Raw genomic sequence first — 23,026 nt, forward strand, 5'->3', positions numbered from 1 at the left:
CTTTGGTTCGCAGCCCATGCTCAATCCACTGAGCTACGCCAGCCAGGGCTGAGAAATTCTTACAAGGTAATGCGAGATAGTATCACGTAACAGGGGAGATATTTCTTGCCGCTGTTTATGCAATAGATGTGAATTTGGAGGCTAGGAGAAGAGGCAGAAAGTTTGATAAGATGTTGCTGAAATCTGAACAAGGCCTAGATCGATCATGTGTGGGAATGTTGGAGAAGAGAGTCATAGCCAAGAAGTGTGAAGTTATGTTTAGTTATTTTTTTTTGTTTTTGTTTGTTTTGTTTTTTGCTTGTGTTACTCCAAACACGGGCATTTCTAATAAGAGGAATGAGCTGTTTGGTGAGTAGAGTGTTCACGGTGCCAGGCATTTAGCTAAGGACCTCACACATACGATCTCATGTAATCCTTTCCCTGTGAGGTGGAGATTCTTTTTAACCACCTTTTTGCAGATGAGAAAACAAACTTCCTTCTAAGGAAGTTTTCCAGTGTCTTAAACTTTGTGACTGGCGGGCCCAGAATGCTAACTGAATAATTGAGAGTTCTGAGCCTGTTTCACCGGTTCATTCCCCTGAGTTCTCTGAGGCTGTGAAAGTTAGTGTGGTGTGTGTGTCTGGTGAATGTTGGTTCACATTTTGCTGATTTTTAGTGAAATAGTTCTATTTGATGTACAGTGTGATACTTGTGATTTCCTTAAAGATATGAAAATTTGAACAGATACTGTTGTATAGGTTACTTTTGGGGCAAAAATAAGTTTCTTTTTAAATCTTGTATAATAAAATCAACTTTTCAACCTGTTCTAAGACAAGAAAAGAGAGACATGTCCTTCCTGGGACTGGCACTGGGAAGCTGACAGCGTCTGGCCCCTGCTGTTGTTAAAGTGGGATGGGATGGGGGGGGCGCTAGTGAGCGGGCCGGTGGGCGACGACTCAGCCCCCAGTGCCACGTTAAAGCTAAATGTTTCCTTGGTGTGGGGTGGCTTTTATTAATTGGTTCAGATTTGTTTTTAAAAGAAAACAACCAGTAAAACTGTGTATTGTGATATTGCCAAACTCTTTTGGGCTATACTGAGGTTTGTTTTTGTATAGACACTACTGGTTTTGTTTGTTTGCTTTGGGGGGTGCCAGATTACTTTACTTGAAGGGCTGGTACAAATGAAGGACATAAGTGGATCAGTACAAGTTATGGAAAACGTGAAGGTAACTCCAACTTGCACGCACTGCTTCGGTGGCTGGGGAAGTCACTCCCGTGGCGGTGGGAAGGCAGCCTGAGGCTGAGCTCCGTTGCTGTCTCCCAGAGTGTGCTCATCAGATGCCCTGCCGTGCCAGACCCAGGGGCTCCCCACCTGCACAAGTCGGTTACACGGTTCACCCTGTTCTTTGATGGGTTTCACCTGCTCGTCCAGGCAGTGCGTCCCACTGAAGTCACACAGATGAAGGTCATCTTTTTCAGTGACCAGTTTGTGCAAGTCCAGTAGTGACTGATTCACATTTTTTCCCCAAGTGTAATACACATTTCATTGAATTCAGCCCATTCTTCCAGTCATCACCTTCTGGTTTCGTGATATCCTGGAGGAAGATTCAGCCACCTCGTTGCTTCTGCAGCTTCAGCAGTTTCTCAGCATGTCCCCTCTCTCATGAGACTGGTGAAGAGCACACTTGGCAAGGTTCTTCAGAGCCACATCGTCGCAGTAAGGCATGGCCAGGTAGACGTAGGAAGCAAGAGCTCCAGGTTGATCTGGCGGTTGACGGTGGCTGAGGTTGTGGTGCTGGAGCAGTGGCGGGGACCTCGGGGCTGTCCGCGGGCACCGTGAGGAGGTGGCAGAGGGTGGATCTGGGCAGCTGGCTGGGGTGGGGGTTGAGCGCCCGGCTCTGTTCGAGCACTGTTGAAGCAGGAGGCCACGGTGACTCCCGGTGAAGGCTGTTTGAGTTAGGGTAGTAGCGGCTGTAGCTCCAGACTGTGTGTCCAATGAAAGTTCATTGCTTACGGGAGTGAAGCGATGCCCTGAAAGTCTGCTATCAAACTGATTGCATTTCACTGTATGTCAAAAAGAGAGGAATTCCCTGATTTCTGTCTTAAATTACAATAGAAGGTCTTACTTTTGCTTGGTTCTATGCTTTCTGGAACTTAGCTTATTTTCAGTACAGCCATTTAGCCTTTGGGGCGCCAAGTGCTTCCACAGGGCGAGTGGGTGTGACCAGGCCGGTGGCGTTGCGCACAGCCAGGAATGAGTGCACACTCCGGTGGGTCATGCTTCTGGAAGGGCTTTTCAGGTTCTTTGTGGGACCAGGAATGTCCAGAATTTTCCAGTGGGTTAAAGCACCTTGTAAAGAGAGATTGTGGAGGTAGAGGTCTAATAATAAAATCCTCACAAATTTGGATTAGTTACAGAAAAGTCAGTAACAATCATGTAGGTTTAAAAAATCTGAACCGTAGGCCCTGACTGGGTAGTTCAGTTGGTTAGAGCTGAGGTTCTACGCCAAGGTTGCGGGTGTGATCCCTGGTCAGGGCACATTCAGGAATCAACCAACGAGTGCATCAGTAAGTGGAAAACAAATTGATGTTTCTCTCTCTCTCTCCTTCTTCCTTCCTTCCTCTCTCTCTCTAAAATTAGTAAAGAAAATGTAAAAAAATATAGAATAAAAATTAAAAAGCTGACCCATTGTGCTTTTTATTCCACTTAAAAATGAATATTCATTTCTTTTTCTGTCATTAAACTGTGCCAGTGGCTTTATACTCTCAGTATCCCCTGACTTTGTGAGACTGCAGAGGGAAGAGAGTATTTCCAAAAACTGTAGTTAGTTACTAAGTGTTAAGCTTTGGGAAGGGCACTGGGCAGCAGGTGCTCCTGGCGGAGGGAGCACAGGAGGGGAGAGGCGCATCTGAAGGGGGGAGGCGGGGGGGGGGGTGCGGTGAGAAACCAGCGGTACCAGGCTTTTAGTTCCGGCTCTGCAGTGACGTTGACGGAAACAGTTTTAACTGAGTGGCCACAGTGGATGATTCTGTAGTGCGCAGGCTGCGTTGTAGTCTGCTCGGGTTTACTTGATGCATGCGGAGCAGCAGGTACGTTCTGGGTTGACTCCATCGTCGAAGCCCTCGGTGCGAGTCTGCAGGAGCTAGCTGGGCAGGGCTGTTGCAGACACTGCTCGCTTGCGGGGTCGGAGCTGCCTCAGCCGCACGTAACACAGACCCCATTCCCACGTCAGGGAGTGGACTTGCGCAGCTTCTTTTCGCGTGTGCGTGGGTTCCACTGCAGCGTGGTACCAGCCTTTTTAAGTCTCTCGTTGGACATTTGAGTTGTTCTCCACTTAATGCCATTTTAGCAGCACTTGATGAGCAGCTTTGTGGATGAGTCTTTGCAAAGCCCTCTGATTATTTTGTTTCAGGGTAAATCGCTAGAGGCTTTGGTAAACATTGCCAAACTGCCCTTCAGAGAGAGCCTAAACTAATTTACAGTACACCACTGTCAGCCTTTTTGGTAGCTACTTTTTCTGTTGCCCTTTTTAACAACCTGCTCTGCCAAACTTTTGGAAAGAATTCCATATTCTCTTTTTCCTAACTCAACTTTTATAAGGAAGCTCTTATAACATGCACTAATTTTAAAGATAGGTTCTCAGCTAACTGTTCAGTAATTGAAGGTTTCACTGGGCCATGGAGAAGTGGTGATGGTATTGGGAATATTATGTTCTAGGATGAACCAGGTCCTCTGTATTCCTTTAATTTTTTAAAAGATTTTATTTACTTATTTTTAGAGAGAGGGAAAGACAGGGAGAAAGAGAGGGAGAGAAACGTTGATGAGAGAGAGAAACATTGGTCGGTTGCCTCTGGAGTGCACCCCGCTAGCGCGGCCTGAACATGCACCCCAGGCACGTGCCCTCACCGGGAACCAGACCATGACCTTGTGCCTCTCGGGAGGACGCCCACCCAGCCGAGCCACGCCGGTCAGGGCCGTCCCCTGTATTTCTCATGGTGGTGCATCACCGTTAGACTGTGGCTGGAGGGGTTTTTCCTCTTGGAGCTCTTGGTGGTGAGGTGCCAATGCAGGAGAACCTTGTAGCTTGGAGCTTCACTTCATTGCACTTCGCAGACACTGCTTTTTTACAGTGAAGGTAAGACCCTCCACCAGCAAAAAATTACAGCTTGCTGAAGGCTCAGATGGATGCTTAGCATTTTTTTAGCAATAATGTGTAGTTTAATAAAGGTATGTACATCACTTTAGACATAATGCTATCACATACTTAATAGACTACAGTATAGAGTAAACATAACTTTTATGTGCACTGGGAAACAAAAATTCACATGACTCACTTTCTCATGGCATCAGTTTTGTAGCAGCGGTCTGGAGCTGGGCCCACAGCATCTCTGAGGCCTGCCTGTATGGTCCGGTCCGTCTGATGAGGGTGCTTCTGAGACATTCCTGGTAGAACAGTGCTAAGAAAAAGAGGGAGATCGAGAGCACAAAACATCCCGCTGTGAAATTAGTTGGTCTCTGAAGTGTTGTGTCCCTCCTTTTTAGTTTAAGGGCTCACTGTGGTGATATTACGTTGGTGTTAAATGATGCGTTGGTTAAATTAATAACACGGAAGGAAAAAGTGTTTGTTTCTTCTGGAGAAGACTGAATCTGGGATGTTTCCAGTCAGAAAGAAACTGGGCACACAGCTCCAGTTCCCAGTGCAGACAGTTTACTTTGTAGCATTGGATTAGAGTCTGGCTTGCTTCTTGGGGAATTAGGAACGGGACATAGATCGGGCACTGGCTGGGCTTAGACTGCTGGACAGCGATGCAGCCAGTTCTGAGGGAGATGATTTGCCCAGTGTTGTCAACCTAGAATCTTGTGAGCCACAGTGCATTTGAACCCCCGCCCCCCCCCCCCCCCCCCCCCCGGACTGCGTCCGCCCAGAGAGGGCGGTGTGCTGTTCTGCAGAGTGGCGCAGGAGCGGGGCCGGGCTGTGTGGTAGAGGTCGGCGCTGTAGGAGCTGCCGGCCAGCCCGTCTGGGTCTCGCATGTGTCAGTCTAGATAGCTGCGATGAAAGAAAGGGAATAGAACAGTGTGCTGCTTGCCTTCTAGAACTTTCCATTAATTGGGCGCCTACCTTGTTAGTTTGTGCATATTAATTTAGTCAGCTTTTATGAAGCAACTGTGGTGTGGCAGACAGTAAAGATACAGAGGTCTCGGGAGCCTCAGTCTCACAAGAGACGGAAGAGAATGATAGCTGTACTTACTAGGTGTGTACCAGCCACTTCATACGTACCTTTTCTAGTCACAGAAGCCTGCGCACAAACGGTAGGCATCATCCTCCCCGTTTTTCAGCAGGGTTTGATGAAGCAAAGTTCATCGTCACTCAGTGGCAGAGTGGCTAAGAATGGATTCAGAGCAGCGCGGGTTCAGTCTCGTGTGTGAGCTCAGATCCTGGACAATGTTCTGCTCTGGTACAAGCCACTTAAACCCTCTTTTCAAACACAGCACACCAGTTCTTATCTCATAGGGTGGTTTTGTGTGTTACAGCTAGCTGTTACTGGTCCCAAAGCCACTGACAGCAATTACAGTAGGACGCCCCCAGATCCATGGGGTTGCTCTCCACAGCTTCAGTTATCCACGGTCAACTGCGGTCCAAAAATATTAAATGAAAAATTCCAGAAATTCACAGGTTTTATTTATTGTAAGTATATTTTATTGATTATGCTATTACAGTTACCCCATTTCCCCCCCTTTATCCCCCTCAGCCCTGCATCATCCCTCCCTCTAACATTACCTGCCCCCCAAGTTCATGTCCGTGGGTCACACATGTAAGTTCTTAGGCTTCTGCATTTCCTATATTATTCCTAACTTCCTTCTTTCTATTTTGTGCCTACCATTTATGCTTATTCCCTGTACCTTCTCCCCCATTCTCCCCATTCCTCCTCTCCTCTGATAACTCTCCATGTGATCTCCATTTCTGTAATTCTGTTCCTGTTCTGGTTGTTTGCTTAATTTTTGTTTTTGTTTTACTTTTTTTTTTTTAGATTTTATTCATTCATTTATTAATCTTTAAAGGCAGGGGAAGGGAGAGAGAAAGAGGAGAGAAACATCAGTGTGCGAGAGATAACATCAGTTGATTGCCTCTCATATGCCCCCAAATGGGGACCTCGCCAGCAACCCAGGCATGTGTCCTGACTGGGAACTAATTGAACAACCTTTCAGTTCACAGGTCGGCACTCAGTCCACTGAGCTACACCAGTCAGGGCTTGTTTTTGTTTTTTATGTTCAGTTGTTGATAGTTGTGAGTTTGTTGTCATTTTACTGTTCGTATTTTGGATCTTCTGTTTCTTAGATAAGTCCCTCTAACATTCCATATAATAAGGGCTTGGTGGTGATGAACTCCTTGACCTTGACCTTATCTGAGAAGCACTTTATCTGCCCTTCCATTCTAAATGATAGCTTTACTATAGAGTCATCTTGGATGTAGGTCCTTGCCTTTCATGACTTGGAATACTTCTTTCCAGACCCTTCTTGCCTGTAAGGTTTCCTTTGAGAAATCAGCTGATGGTCTTATGGGAACTCCTTTGTAGGTAACTGTCTCCTTTCCTCTTGCTTCTTTTAATATTCTCTCCTTATCTTTAATCTTGGCTAATATAATTATGATGTGCCTTGGTGTGTTCCTCCTTGGGTCCAACTTCTTTGGGACTCTCTGAGCTTCCTGGACTTCCTGGAAGTCTCTTTCCTTCTCCAGATTGGGGAAGTTCTCCTTCATTATCTGTTCAAATACGTTTCCCATTTCTTGCTCTTCCTGTTCTCCTTCTTGCACCCGTATGATTCAGATGTTGGAACATTTAAAGATGTCCCAGAGGTTCCTGAGTCTCTCCTAATTTTTTTTGAATTCTTGTTTCTTCATTCTTTTCTGGTTGAATGTTTCTTTCTTCCTTCTGTTCCAAATCATTGATTTGAGTCCCAGTTTCCTTCCCTGCACTGTTGGTTCCCTGTGCATGTTGCTTTACAGAAATTTGTAAGTTTTAAATCGCATGCCTTTCTGAGGACGTCTTGCCCAGTCCTGCTCTGCCCTGCCCAGGCCGTGACTCCTCCCTCCGTGCAGTGTGTCCGTGCCGCCTGTGCTCCCCGCCTGTCCGTCACTTGGTAGCCATCTTAGTGACCCGATTGGTTATCAGGGAGACACACACAGGCTACACATTCACCTGACCTTTTTTTTCCTTAAGATTTTATTTATTTTTAGAGAGAGGGAAAAGAGAGGGAGAGAAACATCCATTGGTTGCCTGTCGCATGTGCCCCAGTTGGGGATCTGGCCCACAACTGGGGCGTGTGCCCTGACCGGGAATCCAACCAGTGACCCTGCGGTTCATAGGCTGACACTCAATCCACCGAACCACACCAGCCAGGGCCCTATAACTTTATTATAGTATATTGTTACAGTTTAGTTTATTGTTGTTATTAATTTGTTACTGTCCCTAATTTATAAATTAAACTTTGTCATAGGTATGTATGTGTAGAAAAAAACCACAGTATATAGAGGGTCCAGTACTATCTGCAGTTTCAGGCATCCACTGGGGGTCTTGCGTGTGCCCCCTGTGAATAAGGGGGACGCAGTACCACCGATCATGCTTGCATCTCGCTTACAAAGGCGTCGTTCCGTCCACAGCGGCGGGCGCGTCCGCGCGCACCGCTGACGACGAGCCTGAGCCGCGGTGGAGGGTGTCCGCAGCGCTCCGGGCGTCTGGGGGGCGGGCAGCTGACGCGGTCTGAGAGAGGCGGGGCAGGCTCTCCGAAGACGGTAGTCCTTGGGCTGTCTGGAAAGACGAGTAGGGGTGGCGGTAGGAAGAGAGAGGGCGGGGCCTTGCAGTGAGAAGGAAGTGTCAAGGGGGGAGACGTTGCAAAGGGAGAAGGCACAGCAATCGGATTACCATGCGGGGGAAATACCTGAACCCTGAGAACGGGCATAAGGTTGGACAAAACGCTGTATTTCTGAGAGTTTTGCAGGATACATCCTAAGATTTCCTCTCAGCCCTTGAAACATAGTGCTCCACTTGCCCTGGCCAAGTGGCTCCGTTAGTTTTGATCCCTGGTCAGGGCACACAACTAGGTTGTGGGTTCGGGATGCATATGGGATGCTACCGATGGATGTCTGTCCCACTCCCCCACCCCCCACCTTCTTTTCTCTCTCTCCCTCCCCCTCTCCCCCCCCCCCCCCCAAGCAATGAACATATCCTGGGGTGAGAGTTAAAAAAAGAAAAAACAGTATTATACTATCTTTGGCTTCTGTTGCTATTGGGAATTTTACTGTCGGTTTGTCATTTATTTGTAGATGATATTTTTCTCTCAGGCTTTTAAAATTTATACCAACCTTTACTCTAAAGGTCTTTTAAGAAGAAATAATTGAGCCCTGGCTGGTGTGGCTCAGTGGATTGAGCACCGGCCTGAGAGCCAAAGGGTCACTGGTTCGATTCCCAGCCAGGGCACATGCCTGGGTTGTGGGCTGGGTCCCCAGTATGGGGCGAATGAGAGGCACCCACACATTGATGTTTCTCTCATTCTCTTTCTTCTTTTGCTTCCTCTCTCTCTAAAAATAAATACATAAGATCTTTTTTAAAAGGATGTAATGGACATAAAATGCACAGGTCTAAGTGTTAAGTGAGGTTTGACAATTGCGTAGGGCCTTGGAATGCCATGAGTTTTATGTTCAAGACAATGTGGAAGCTATGCAAGGGTCTTTTTTTTCAAAGTAGATTTTTTAAGAATAGTTTTAGACTTACAGAAGTTACAAGATAGTACAGAGAACTCCCATGCACCCCACCCCGTTTCCCTACTATTCATGTTTTACATCAGGCTGGCACGTGTGCCACCGTTGATGAACCAGTATTGATTCATTGTTATTACCGACGCCATCACTCATTCAGACTTCCTTCGTTTTCACCTAATGTCCTTTTCCTGTTCAAGGATCCCATCCATTGCCAAGATACGTATCACATTTGGCTCTGTGCCTCAGCCGGCAACTCCTGGCTGTGACGGTTTCTTAGGAGTTACCTTGTTTTCGATGGCTTCAGCAGTCCTGAGGGGTACGAGTCGGGTTTTGTACCGTGTTCTTCAGTTGGGACTGAGGGTTTTGGGAGGAACACTACGAAGGTGACTTGCCACTCTCATCACATCGAGGGCAGAAACTATCAATGCAGCGCGGTCACTTTTGATGGGGACTGTCACCACCTGGCTGAGGTGGCATTTGTCATGTTTCTCCACTGTCAAGTTACTCTCTCCACCCTCACTTAGTTCAGGTGTTTGAAGCACACAGTTCAGTGGTTGTAGTGTGTTCATCCAGTTGTGCCACCGCCAGCACAGTCAGGTTCAGACTGTCGTCGTCTTTCCATGAAGACACCCTGTGCCTGCCCTGGCCGGGAGGCTCACAGGTTGGCGCATCATCCCGCTCGCCAGAACACTGCCGGTCAGGGCGTGCGACTTGGGCTGTGGTTTGATCCCTGCCTTGGGGCGAGCGTGGGGGGGGCAGCTGACTGATGTTGCTCCCATCAGTGTTTTTCCTCTCTCAAATCAATAAATGTATCTTTAGGTGAGAATTTAGAAAGAAAGGAAACCCCATACCTGTTAGCTGTCACTCCCCATCTCTCCACAACACCCCACACCTGCAGGCAGCCACTAACCTGTGCTGTCTGTGTCTGTAGAGCTGCCCGTTCTGGACCTTTCGTGTAAATGGAGTCATACAGTGTGTGTGTGTGTGTGTGTGTGTGTGTGACTGGCTGCTTTCACGGAGCAGAACGCTATCAGCTCTTACCTGTACTGAGCGTGGATTAGCACTAAATGTCTTTTTATGGCAGTGTGACACTCCGTCGGATGGCTGTACTGCATATGCTGTGTATTCATTCGTCAGTCGACGGACACTTGGCTTGTTTCCGCTTTTTGGCTGTTAACGTAGTGCTGCTCTAAACATTCGTGTACAGGCTTTTGTGTGGACACGTGCTTTTTCTTGGTGCTGCATGCCTAGGAGTGGGATTGCTGGGTTATTTGGTAACTGCATTTAACCTTTGGAATAAGTGCTAGACTGTTTTCCAAAGTGGAGACACCATTTTACACTCTCATCATTCTAGCGAGATACTCTGATTCACAAGTAAGCAAGAGATTTGAAATAGACGTTTCTCCAAAGGATGTATGCAGATGGCCGGTAAGCACATCAAATATGCTCAGCCTCATCAGTCATCAGATAAATGCAAATCAAAACCAAAGTGAGACACCACTTTACACCCACTCGCTAGAATAAAAAAGTCAAATAATAACAAGTGTCAGGGAAGATGTGGAGAAATTGGAACCCTCATGTACTGTCAGCGGGAATGTAAAATGTAAGTGTAGACATGTTGCTTGGGGTTCAAACAGTTGGCAAATATAATATTCAGAATAAGAAATAACTAAGTCAGCCCTGGCTGGTGTGGCTCAGTGGATTCAGTGCAGGCCTGTGAACCAAATGGTCGCTGGTTCAATTCCCAGTCAGGACACACGCCTGGGTTGTGCACCAGGTCCCCAGTAGGAGGCACACAAGAGGCAACTACACACTGTTTTTTTTCTACTCTTTCTCCCTCCCTTCCTCTCTATCTAAAAATAAATAAATAAAATACTAAAAACAAACAAACTAATTGATGGTTTCAGGGCAGAACAGAAAATATGCTTGGAGAGTATTTTGCTTACTGTGAGACAAGACTATTTTAAATTAAAACACATACTGTATTAGGTAACATCACATCACACAGTGAGGGTATTCTTTTCAATTTAAAAAAATGTTTTGAGAACTCGGCCAAGATGGAGGCATAGGTAGACATACTGTGTCTCCTCATGTAACCAAAATATGGACCACAAAAATATAGAAACAAAAAAAAAACTACAACTGACAGAAAACTGAACTGTACGGAAGTCAGACAACCAAGGAGTTAAATTAGACACATTCATCCAGACCGGTAGGAGGAGAGGGGTGACAGCAAAAAAGTGGTGGCTTGTGGATCCCGGGTGCATGGCAGCAGCTGACAGACCTGGACACGCAAGACGGCAGCGGGCAGACCCCGGCTGCTGGGTGGCAGCGGGCAGAGCCAGCGAGGTGTGTAAGGTGGCTGGCTGACTGGGTGGTCACACATTAGCACACAGGTAAACCAGGCAAAACTGGGGAGCGGGACGGACCACACAACCCAGGGCTCCAGCACGGGGGAATAAAGCCTCAAAACACTGATTGAAAACACCTGTGGGGGTTGAGGAGCTGGAAGAGACCCTCAGCCTCACAGGAGAGTTCGTTGGAGAGACCCACAGGGTCCTAGAATGGTGCACAAGCCCACCTACTGGGGAATGAGCACCAGAAGGGCCCAGTTTGCTTGGGGGAAGTGACTGAAGTCCGGCAGAGAGTGGAGCAAGTGCCACTGATCCCTCTCGGACCCCTCCCCCATATACAGCACCACAACCCAGAGACTGGGTTGCCCCGCCCTGGTGAACACCTAATGCTCCGCCCCTCACTACGCAACAGGCTCGTCAAGACCAAAAAAATTGGCTCAAACGGAAGAACAGACCAAAGCGCCAGAACAAATACAACTAAGCGGAAAAGAGATAGCCAACCTATCAGGTGCACAGTTCAAAGCACTGGTGCTCAGAAATAGTGGAGTATGGTCACAAATTAGATGAAAAAATAAAGGCTATGCTAAGTGAAATAAAGGAAAATATACAGGGAACCAATAGTGATGGAAAGAAAACTGGACTCAAATCAATGGAGTGGACCAGAAGAAAGAAAGAAACATCCAGTGAGAAAAGAATGAAGAAATAAGAATTCAAAATAAATGAGGAGAGGCATAGGAACCTCTAGAACATCCTTAAATGTTCCAACATCCGAATCATAGGGGTGCCAGAAGGAGAACAGGAAGAGGAACAAGTGGAAAAGTTATTTGAACAAATAATGAAGAAGAACTTCCCCAATCTGGCAAAGGAAATAGACTTCCAGGAAGTCCAGGAAGCTGAGAGCCTCAAAGAAGTTGGACCCAAGGAAGCACACACCAAGGCACATGATACTTACATTACCCAAGATTAAAATGAAGGAGAGGATCCTAGAAGCAGCAGGAGATAAGGAGACAGTAACCTACAAAGTAGTTCCCATCAGACTGTCAGCTGATTGCACAAAAGAGACCTTGCAGGCAAGAAGGGCCTGGGAAGAAGTATTCCAAGTCATGAAAGGCAAGGACCCACATCCAAGAATTGCTCTATCCAGCAAAGCTTTCATTTAGAATGGAAGGGCAGATAAAGTGCTTCTCAGATAAGGTCCAGTTCAAGGAGTTCATCATCACCAAGCCCTTATTTTATGAAATGTTAAAGGGACTTATCTAAGAAAAAGAAGATAAAAATCATGTACAGTAAAATGATAGCAAGCTCACAATTATTAACAACCACACCTAAATCAAAAACAAAAACAAACTAAGCAATCAACTAGAACAGGAACAAAATCACAGAAATGGAGATTACGTGGAGCAACAGGGGAGTGGGAGGGGGAGAGAGGTGGAAAAGGTACAGAGAATAAGAAGTATAGATAGTAGGTAGAAAATAGACAGGGGGAGGGCAAGAATAGTATGGGAAATGTAGAAGCTAAAGAACTTATGACACATGGACATGAACTAAAGGGGGGGAATGTGGGCAGGAGAGGGTGTACCAGGGTGGAGGGGAATGAAGGGGGGAAAATGGGACAACTTTAATAGCATAATCAATAAAATATATTAAAAGTGTTTTGAAACTATATGACATAGAAACTACAGAAAATGGTATTTTCCTATTTACTATCCAGATTTGTGGAAGGTAATGAAGCATTATAGATGACAGTCAAAGTAAGATAGCCCCTCTTAGGGTGGCTTTTCTTCTTCTGCTTCTTCTTCTTCTTCTTCTTCTTCTTTTTTAAAGATTTCATTAATTTTTAGAGAGAGAGGAAGGGAGGTGAAAGAGGGAGAGAAACACCAATGTGTGGTTGCCTCTTGCACGCCCCCTACTGGGGACCTGGCCCGCAACCCAGGCCTGTGCCCTGACTGGGAATCTAACCAATGACCCTTTGGCTCACAGGCCAGCGCTCAATCCACTGAGCAACACCGGCCAGGATGGCTTTTGTTCTTTAAAAAAAATTTTTTGTTAATCCTCACCTGAGGACTTTTTTTTCTTATTGCCTTGAGACGGACAGAGAGAGGAAAACATTGGTGTGAGAGAAACATCGGTTGGTTGTCTTCTCACTTGCGCCCTGACCAGGGATTGAACCTGCCACCATTTGGTTTATAGGACGACTCTCCAACCAACTGAGCCACACCAGCCAGGGCTCTTTATTCTTTATTGTGCATGTTTTATACTCTAAATGTATAACCCTAATAACGTGTAGCTTCTTTTTTACATTTTTAATATTTATAGTATGATATCATACATTTCCTTTAACTGCCTTTTTGTAATAAAAATTGTTGCTATCTATAGATCTGGTAATCTAATTTTCTGTATCTAATTCTTTTGAACGCACATGCTGTGGTTTAGCCAGTTTCTGTTCGTGGACTTTTAAAGTTTTCCTGGATTTCAGTACTATAAACAGCGTCATGGTAGCAGTCCACCTCAGGCAGTAGTTCTTGGAGTACAGAACTAATAAGGGGGTGCGTGTGTTTATCTAGATATTTAAAAAGAATTGGCTTGCGTGTTGTGAGTGCCCCCAAGTCTGAAGTCTGTAGGCAGTTCTGCAAGGGGGGAATTGAGGCTTTGGTCTACGGGCACAGTTTCTCCTGGGCAATGGTACGTTTTGCTCTTGCGGCCTCCAGTTGATTAGATGAGGTCCACCCATATCATGGGGATACTGTACTTCAATTTAGCCGATTATAGTTGTTAACCACAGCTACTGAATACCTTCACAGTAACACCTGGGTTGGTTTGTGTTTGATTAAATGACTGAGTAGTGTCTATAACTCACCCAAGCGGACTCACAAAACAGCTTCCCATCCTTCCCCTTGTGCACCTTACATAGAGCCTTTACAGGCAGGGACTTCTAAACATTAAAAAATCTCCACCAGTAGTTTAAACATGTACTTAATTAAACAACATCCTGGATTGGTTGTGTTTTTTTTAAACTGCTGGTTAGGACCCATAAGTTAATTTTAATAGGTCTGACCCAAGTTTGAGAAATGCAGCTGTTGTGTGCGTGTTCTCTTCAGGAGTGGAGGTCTGGGTATCCGTACTCCGCCGTGTTAGCACGACCAGCTTCCCTCGGAAGTCCTTGTGAAGGCGCATCCCCACTGGTGGTGTGAAGGCTCTTCGCCTCTCTCCTGATGAGGGTTGGTCGTTCCCACTGCCTTGTCATCCCACTCACTTCCAGCTAGGTCTGGGTTTATTTTTCAAGGGTTTTTTTTTCCCTCTAGTTTTGCAGTTGACATTGTTTTCTGGTGCACTTCATTGTGGTTAGACATTTATGTAAACTCCTAAGTGATCTCCCCAAAAAGTCTAGTACCCACCTGGAACCACTTTTATTATATTAATGACTATATTCTTTATGGTGTACCTTACATCCCTGTGACTATTTTGTAACCGCCAATTTGTACTTCTTAATCCCTTCGCTTTCTTCGCCCAGCTCCCCAACCCCCTTCCCATCTGGCGACCATCAGTTTGTTCTCTCTGTCTGTGAGTCTGTTTCTGTTTTGTTTGTTCATTTCTTTTCTTTAGATTCCATGTATAAGTGAAACCATATGTTATTTGTTTTTCTCTGGCTGCCTTATTTCACTTAGCATAATACCCTCTAGGTCCATCCATATCACAGTGGTAAGATTTTACTCTTTTTTATGGCTGAGTTAGATTCCATGGTGTATATGGACGTCTTTCTTTTTTATCTATTTGTCTGTTGATGGATACTTAGGTTGTTTCTATAATTTTGGCTGTTGTAAGTAATGCTTCAGTGGACATAAAGATGCATGTATTTTTTCAGATTAGTGTATTAGATTTCTTTGGATAAATACCCAGAAGTAGGATTGCTGTGTCATATGGTAGCTCTATTTTTCTTTATTCTTTTGAAATTTTAAAAAAGATTTTACTTATTTTAGAGAGAAGGGGAAGGAGGGAGAAAGACAGGGTTAGAAACATCAGCATGTGGTTGCCTTTCGCACCCCCCCACTGGGGACCTGGCCCACAACCCAGGTATGTGCCGTGGTGGGAATTGAACCAGCGACCCTTTGGTTCACAGGCCAGTGCTCAGTCCACTGAGCCACACCAGCCAGGGTGTTTTGCTATTGAATTTTTATAAGTTTATTTGAGTCAATCTGATGACATACGCCAAGGAGCAAGATCTCAAATGCTCCCTTTATTTTTATTTTTTTGAGGTCTTTCCTACTGTTTTCCACAGTGGCTGTAGCAGTTTGCAATCCCACCAGCAGTGCATATTTTGTTAAGGTTTTTAACACTTAGTAATTGATTTTTTTAAGTGTTTATTTATTTATTTTTAGAGAGGGTAGGGAGGGAGAAAGAGAGAGAGAGAAACATCAATGTGCGGTTGCTGGGGGCCATGGCCTGCAGCCTAGGCATGTGCCCTGACTGGGAATCAAACCTGCGATGCTTTGGTTCGCAGCCTGTGCTCAATCCACTGAGCTACGCCAGCCAGGGCGGTAATTGATTTTTAAACAAAGAGAGCATCCTCAGAGTTACCGCCTTCAGTAAATAATCAGTATCTATCCAGAAATGAATGGCATTGCTTTGTTTTCATTGTGTCTATATTCTTCAGTGTACATACAGCAGAACGGACTGGCTTTGGGTGGCACAGCGCAGCTGGGACACGGAGCAGCCCCGTCTCCTCAGAAACTCACCTCATGCTGCTCTGGCGCTTCCTCCTGCTTTTACCCTCTGAACACTGACCTGTCCCCTAGCCCTGGAGTGTCTGTTGTTCCAGAATGTCACATAATGGATTCACACAACACCGAACCTTTTCTGGACTGGATTTTTTCATTATGTTTCTGAGATGAGGTTATGTTGTTTTGTGTATCGGTAGTTTATTTTTATTGCTGCGTAGTGTTTATTCCAGTGTATAGATGCACCGCAGTTTATCTTTACTCCTTATAGGACATTTATTTTTTTCCTTTTTTATAGATTTTAAAAATTGATTTGAGAGAGGGGAGGGAGGGAGAAAGAGAGGGAAAGATGGGCATGGATTTGTTTTCCATTGACGCTTTCATTGGTTGGCGGTTGTAGTTCCCTGATTGAACCCACAGCCTCAGCGCATCCGGACGACGCCCTGACCGACTGCGCTGCTCACCCAGGGCGGCGTGTGTTTCTCCCCGGATGCTGGTGGCTGTGAGTAAAGCCGCGATAATAATAAACCGTGCAAGCCTCGTTGTGAGCATGCGTCAGTTCCATCGGTCGCGTCCCGAAGAGTGGGGTTGTCGGGGGCGCCGTGTGTTCCACAGGCCTGCGTAGAACTGGGGAGCCTTTCCCGAGGGGCTTCCCGGTTTTGTGTTGCTCCCGCGCCCCAGGAGAGTTCCGGCTGTCCTGGTGTCTGTCGGTGCTGGGGCCCGCCTTTTCTCCTGCCTCACAAGTGCTCCCGGGGCGCTGTGTGTTCCTCATCGTGGCTTCCTCCGCTTTTCCCTGCTGGCCCGCGGGGCTGAGGGTCTTTCCCTGTGCTTCTGTGCCTTCTCCGCGTCTTCTTCAGCGAAGCGGCTGTTCACATCTCAGCTCACTGTTTTTTATTGTCGTTACTGAGTTTTTGAAGTTCTCTGTATACTCTGGAAACAAGTTCTTTGTCAGATGTGTGACTTAGAAATATTTTCTTGGAGGACTTCCAGCAAGGTGGAGGAATAGGTGGACGCACCGTACCTCCTCGCACAACCAAGAACAGAACTACAATAATTTACAACAATGATTTGCAGTCATAATATCAGAACTGTCAGAGGGTTTATCTAAATGGAAGTCGGACAGCCAAGAAGTTGAAGTAGACCCGTACATCCAAACTGGTAGGGGACGACGAGCCGAGCTAGCGGGCTCGGGGCTGGCGCGGGTCGCAGGCGCACGTAGGTCGGGGGAAATTTGGCGCAAAATGAGCGCGACAGCAATCCGGGACCCAAGAGCGCATGGGTGTAGCGGTGATCCCTGAGTACGCAAGCAGCGGCTGGGGGAATCAGTGGGGCAGCGATTGTGGACCAGGGCAGAGCTCACGGCCCAGAAGCCCAGGGAAGTGTCTGGCTCCAGGAGAACGGAAGGGTCGCCATTGATCCCTCCTGTCCCCGCTCCCCGCCCCCGCCCCCACATATAACGTCACAAGCTAGTGACTGGGGCGCCCAGCCCCGGTGAAAACCTAAGGCTCCGCCCCCCCACCGTAACAAGAGCGACCAGACCGGAGAAAAAATAAATAAGTAAAATAATAGGAGAGACAGGGAAAGACATAAGACATGTTTCCAGCAGAACAGTTCAGTCCCCCAGGACTCATCCTTTTGAGTGACCAAGAAATAGCCAATCTATCAGATGCACAGTTCAAAACACTGGTGATCAGGAAGCTCACGGAACTGGTTGATTTTGGATCCAAATTACATGAAAAAATGCAGATTACCATAAAAGGGATGCAGGAAGACATACGGAGGAGAGCCAATTGTGAAAGGAAGGAATCTGAGTCTCAAAACAACACAGTGGACCAGAAGGAAGATAGAATCAACCAAGCAGGAGAGCATGATGAAATAAGAATTCAAAAAATCGAAGAAAAGCTTAAGACCATCGAGGACACCTTTAAACGTTCCAACATCCGAATTATAGGGGTACCAGAAGGGGAGGACCAACAAGTGGAAAAGTTATTTGAACAAATAATAAAGGAGAACTTCCCCAAACTGGCAAAGGGAACAGTCTTCCAAGAAATCCAAGGAGCGCAGAGAGCCCCAAAGAAGTTGGACCCAAGAAGAAACACACCAAGGCACATCATAATTACATTAGCCAAGGTAAAAACGAAGGAGAGAATCCTAGAAGCAGCAAGAGATAAGGGGACAGTCACCTACAAAGGAGTTCCCATCAGACTGTCAGCTGATTTCTCCAAAGAGGCCTTACAGGCAAGAAGGGGCTGGAAAGAAATATTCCAAGTCATGAAAGACAAGGACCTATATCCCAGATTGCTCTATCCAGCAAAGCTCTCATTTAGAATGGAAGAGAAGATGAAGTGCTTTTCAGATAAGGTCAAGTTAAAGGAGTTCATCATCACCAAGCCCTTACTTTATGAAATGCTAAAGGGACTTATCTAAGAAAAGAAGATAAAGAAAAGACACGTATAGTAAAAGGACAGCAAACTCACAATTATTAACAACCACACCTAAAGCAAAACAACTAGAACAGGAACAGAACCACAGAAATGGAGGGCACATGGAGGGCTAGTAGAGGGGTGGGAGGAGGAGAGGGGGAAAAGGTACAGAGAATAAGTAGCACAGAATGTAGGTTGAAAATAGATGGGGGAGGGCAAGAATAGTACGGGAAATGTAGAAGCTAAAGAACTCACAAGTATGACACATGGACATGGACTAAAGGGGGGGAATGTGGGTGGGAGAGGGGGCACAGGGTGGAGGGGAGTGAAGGGGGAAATGGGACAACTGTAATAGCATAATCAATAAAATATATTTAAAAAAAAGAAATATTTTCTCACAGTTTTTATTTTTCTCCTAACAGTGTCTTTTGCAGAGCAAGAGCTTTAGCGTGTTGATTAAGCTCAATTTACAATTTTTTTAACTTTATATTATAGATTATACTGTTGGTGTCCTGTGTGAAAAATCTTTTCCTAAACTCAAGTTCAAGAAGATTTTTTCATGTTTTTTCTAAAAGTTTTACACTTGTGGGTTTTACTTTTAACCTGAGATTCTATTTTAATTCTATGAGGTGCGAGGTATAGACGGGGATCACTTCCTTTATGCATATGGAGACGCAGCTGTTAACACGCCCTTTGCTGGGCAGAGTGGCGTCTTCTCCACTGAACTAGCTTTGCGCCCCGTACAAATCAGCTGGTCGTGAACCTGTGGGTCCGTATCTGCGCCGGCACGCTCCGTCGAGCTGCGTGTCCGTCCTTTCGCCAGTGCCAGCCACACTGTGTTGAATGCTGTACCTTTACGTATAGATATTCCTAAAGTAGAGCGGTGTGAGGCTTCCAGTTTTGACCTGACTATTCTGGCCCCATTCGATTTCCTCCTCAATCTATCTTTTTGTCTGTCTATATCAGTACAGACTCAGACTGTTAGGTTATTACTGTCATTTATTTTGTTGCACAAATTGTCCCAGATCTGGTCCATAGGAGAAAGATCCTGTTTTTCTTTGAACACTTTCTTATCTTCTGGCATAACAAGATACTCCAGGGTCCTCTTACACATTTCCTCTCCAAGCCCTGCAGTCAGCCATTTCTCCATGGACACGTAGGCTCTTTCACTGGTGAGTGGTAGGTAGAAACCAAGATCCGGGAGCTAGATGTGTGCAGGCATTGCTGAGTGGTCATCGCATCAAAGCCCTCTCAGTGGGCAGAGCTGGGAAATAAAGGTGCGTATGTGTGCGTGCAGACACAGGTACACACGCCTGTATTTCCATTTCTGTTGAAAACTGTTTTTTCATACTGTTACCATCCATTTCTCCCCAGCACCTAATAATTCTTTCTAGCCTCTCCCTTTTGCATTTGCAACTCTTTCCCTCAGGATAATTGCGTTGAGATTCATTCGTGTTGTATGCTTAAATAGTTCATTCCTTTTCATTGCTGAGTTTTATTTCATTGAATACATGTAGCACACCACTTGTTAGGAAATTGCCAGAACTTCTCCCTAAAGTGATAGTACTGTTTTACATTCGCCCAGCAGTGCATGAGAATTCCAGTTCCTCCATGTTACTGCCAGACCTTGGTGTTGTCAGTCTTTTATTTTATGCTTTTGTAATAGGTATGTTGTGATATCTCATGTGGTTTTAATTTGTGATCCAAATTTAAATTTTTTAATAATTTTTCCTGGCTGGTGTAGCTCAGTGGATTGAGTGCAGGCTGCGAACCAAAGTGTCACAGGTTCCATTCCCTATCAGGGCACATGCCTGGGTTGCAGGCCATGGCCCCCAGCAACCACACATTGATGTTTCTCTCTCTCTCTTTCTCCCTCCCTTTCCTCTCTAAAAATAAAAATTAAATTAAAATTAAAAAAAAATTTTTTTATTACAGTTTACATACTTCTTATATTAGCTTCAGGTGTACAACGATGTTGTTAGACATTTATGTAGCTTACGGAGTAATCACCTCGATGAGTCTGATGCCCTCCCGGTACCACAGTTACGACAGTATTGCTGACTGCATTCCCTGTACAGTGCTCTACAGCCCTGTGACTCCTTGTGACTAGCAGTTTGTGCTTCTTACCCCTCCCCTGCTCACCCCGCCCCCCAGCGCCGCCTGTGTTGCAGTCATCAGAATGGCCTCTGTGTCTGAGTTTGTTTCTGTTTCATTTGTTTTTTAAGATTCTATGTATGAGTGAAATCATATGGTATTTGTCTTTCTCTGTCATTAACATGACATCCTCTAGGTCTACCCATGTGTTCACAAATGGCAACATTTCCTTCTTTTTTATGGCACTTGTAAACCTGTTGGCTTACCATTTTGTATCAAAGATTTTTAAGAAATTGAATGCACTTCGGAAGTTTCCTTTCAAGTTAAGTCTTTTTAATGGTTATTCTTTAATAAAGTTGTTGAAAAATCTTTGGACTCCTGCTGTCAAGTCATGAAGAGTGACTCTGGCCGGGAAGGGGGAGGGTATTCGGAGCACGCCTGCAGGGTTCACATTTTGAAAGACTCTTTGAGCATCTTGCCACAGGCGGCTCCCCTTTTGGAGGCCCCGTGTCTGAACGCAGAGCGTCGTGACCCACGGTGCGGTGCGTGAACTGTGGGCCTCTGGCCGTTCTGAGCGCGGTCCTGGCTGCCTCCTTAGAGCTGAGTGACCTGCCAGTGCGGCGGTGTAAGAGCGGTGGTTACACCCACCGCAGACGCACCTGTTTATGAGGTGAGGCACAGTCCGGTAGGAAAAGGCTTAGAAGTAGAAATGTTTCACGAGACCTCAGAGCCTCCTCCACTGCCAGCGCCACCTGCTGGGGGTGAGTGGGCAGCACCGGGGCAGATTCCGTGAAGGGTGGGTGATGGCCTCGTGTCCTCAGGCTAAAAGACCAGTGCGATGTTACTGCTCATTGCTTCATGTGTCTGCTGAGTTGTAACGAGAATTTTCTCTTTTATTTCTCCCAAGCCAAATTAGCAAGACGCAGTCAAGAACGGGACAATCTTGGCATGCTGGTCTGGTCACCTAATCAGAATCTATCAGAAGCAAAACGTAAGTTTTAGAGCACGTTTATTTTTACTTTAATACCTAATATAAAATTTTAAAGAAGCTTCATAGCTAAAAGTCCCTACATATATTAGATTTCTCTTACATTTTTCAAACAAATAATCAGAAGAATGTTAAAGTGTGTATTTCTTTACTGTGGCCTGTCATGATGTTTGAAAGATTTTTGATCTGTGGTTATACAATCTACTTTTTTTCAAAATGCTATGCAGGCAGATACTGAAGTAACCAGGAGGAGAGGCACAGAATGGAAGGAAGATTATAATGCAGCTAGGAATTTATAGGTTTATAAAGACGGCGAGTTGAACAGATTTCTAATTCGAAAGACTACCAAGGTCAAATGTGCATTATAATACGAGACTTTAGCCTCACCAAAAGTAAAACTTTAGAATTGGCTATTTGTTTCATGCACTTAAAATCTTACTAGGATGAATATTCTGAGCTAACTTGGATTTGTGGGGGAGGGGGAGGGGTTCTAAAGCTATTAGTAATAGTTGTATTTGTAGAGTTAGCTTTTTCAGCCTTGTGCCTCCTTTGCTGAAATAACTTTGTATCTAATATATTACTAGAGTCTTTGCCATTTTCAGTTTTTATTTTCTTCATAACTTAAAAGAGAAGTAAAACCAAATCCCCTTTTGAGAATTTTTTTAGCGGGGTTCTGTGGATAGAATTAATGGTGGTTTGTGAACTTGGAAACTCACATGCAAAGTTTTTTGGTATATGTGCATTTTTCTGGAGAAAGGACATTGGATCTTCTAAAGGGTCTTTGACCCTCACCACTGCACTGCCACCCCAAAGTCAGCGACCAGTGCTCGTGGCAGGGCTTTATTTTAAAAAGCCACCAGTGGCAAATGTCCGGCAGAAAACTGTTAGGTTGTGGGTGGAGGCCGGAAGGCTTTGACCAGGACCCCACATCATGTTGTGCGGTATTGAAGTGGGCGTTAGCAGGTCGCTCCAATGAGTGTGAAGACCGTGGATGTTAAACACCCTCCTCTTGGGTGCTCAATGTCCATGTGAGCATTTTAAGATGCAAAGAGCTCATATGGTAAAGAAACATATTTAATTTTGGCCAAGAAGGATCCTGTTTTGGTACAATACCCTCCATGGAACATGGGAAATTCAGCTAATCTTAGTAATGCTAAATTTAGCAACAGTAATCTCAGTATGATCTGATTTTAAGAATGCCTTAATTTTGCCTTAATTGTTGCTCAATGAGTTTATAATGGAGAACAGAATAGTGGAAGGGTGTTGGAATTCCCGATGCCTTTACTGTGCTGTGGGGGACACTTAAAGTATCCCCTCTCCTTCTGTGGGCACCCGTGGGAAGTTACAAAGGCAGCCCCTCCCACGTTCGAACACGTTCTTCCTACCAGAGAGCCGGAAGCCCGCCTGCCTGGGAAGCTGCTTCCCCGGCTCTGCTGACTCGGCCTGCCCCGGCTGCGGCTCTGAGCTGTTGTCCTCCCCCTCCTCCGCCGTCCCCAGCCCGAGTTAAACCTGCCCAGGGTGCATTAGACGGCTTGCCTGGGGCCCCTCTTCATCTCCGTTGCCCTCCGGGACACATCGCAGTTGGTTACAATACCCGTTTTAAATTATGGCGGCCAGAATGGGAATACTGAGAATAGTGAGCATTTGCCGAGCCTTTTTGCCAAAGTGCTTTCTGTGCTCCTGTATTATTTAGTCTTCACAATAACCCAAGAGGAGG

The 23,026-nt window shown here is 45.7% G+C and overlaps 1 protein-coding gene and 1 long non-coding RNA gene across 3 annotated transcripts in view; one reads left to right on the forward strand and one right to left on the reverse strand.

Annotated features, from left to right (window-relative positions):
- RCOR1 (REST corepressor 1) overlaps window positions 1-23,026 on the forward strand; it is a 107,700-nt gene that overhangs the window by 43,738 nt on the left and 40,936 nt on the right. Inside the window, exon 3 of one of the 2 annotated variants that reach the window (XM_028507106.2) lies at window positions 21,229-21,312. The exons of the other annotated variant lie outside the window; for it this stretch is intronic. Coding sequence (XP_028362907.1) covers window positions 21,229-21,312 — 84 coding nt within the window. The remainder of the gene's footprint in view (window positions 1-21,228; window positions 21,313-23,026) is intronic. 2 annotated transcript variants of the gene reach the window in all.
- On the reverse strand, window positions 1,112-20,851 carry LOC118497908. Its single transcript, XR_004900422.1, has 3 exons — window positions 20,839-20,851; window positions 10,248-10,250; window positions 1,112-1,648 (listed from the first exon to the last, which is right to left on the reverse strand). It is a non-coding gene; the product is annotated as an uncharacterized LOC118497908 (long non-coding RNA).

This window comes from Phyllostomus discolor, chromosome 1, assembly GCF_004126475.2.
Source record: "Phyllostomus discolor isolate MPI-MPIP mPhyDis1 chromosome 1, mPhyDis1.pri.v3, whole genome shotgun sequence".
NCBI lineage: Eukaryota > Metazoa > Chordata > Mammalia > Chiroptera > Phyllostomidae > Phyllostomus > Phyllostomus discolor.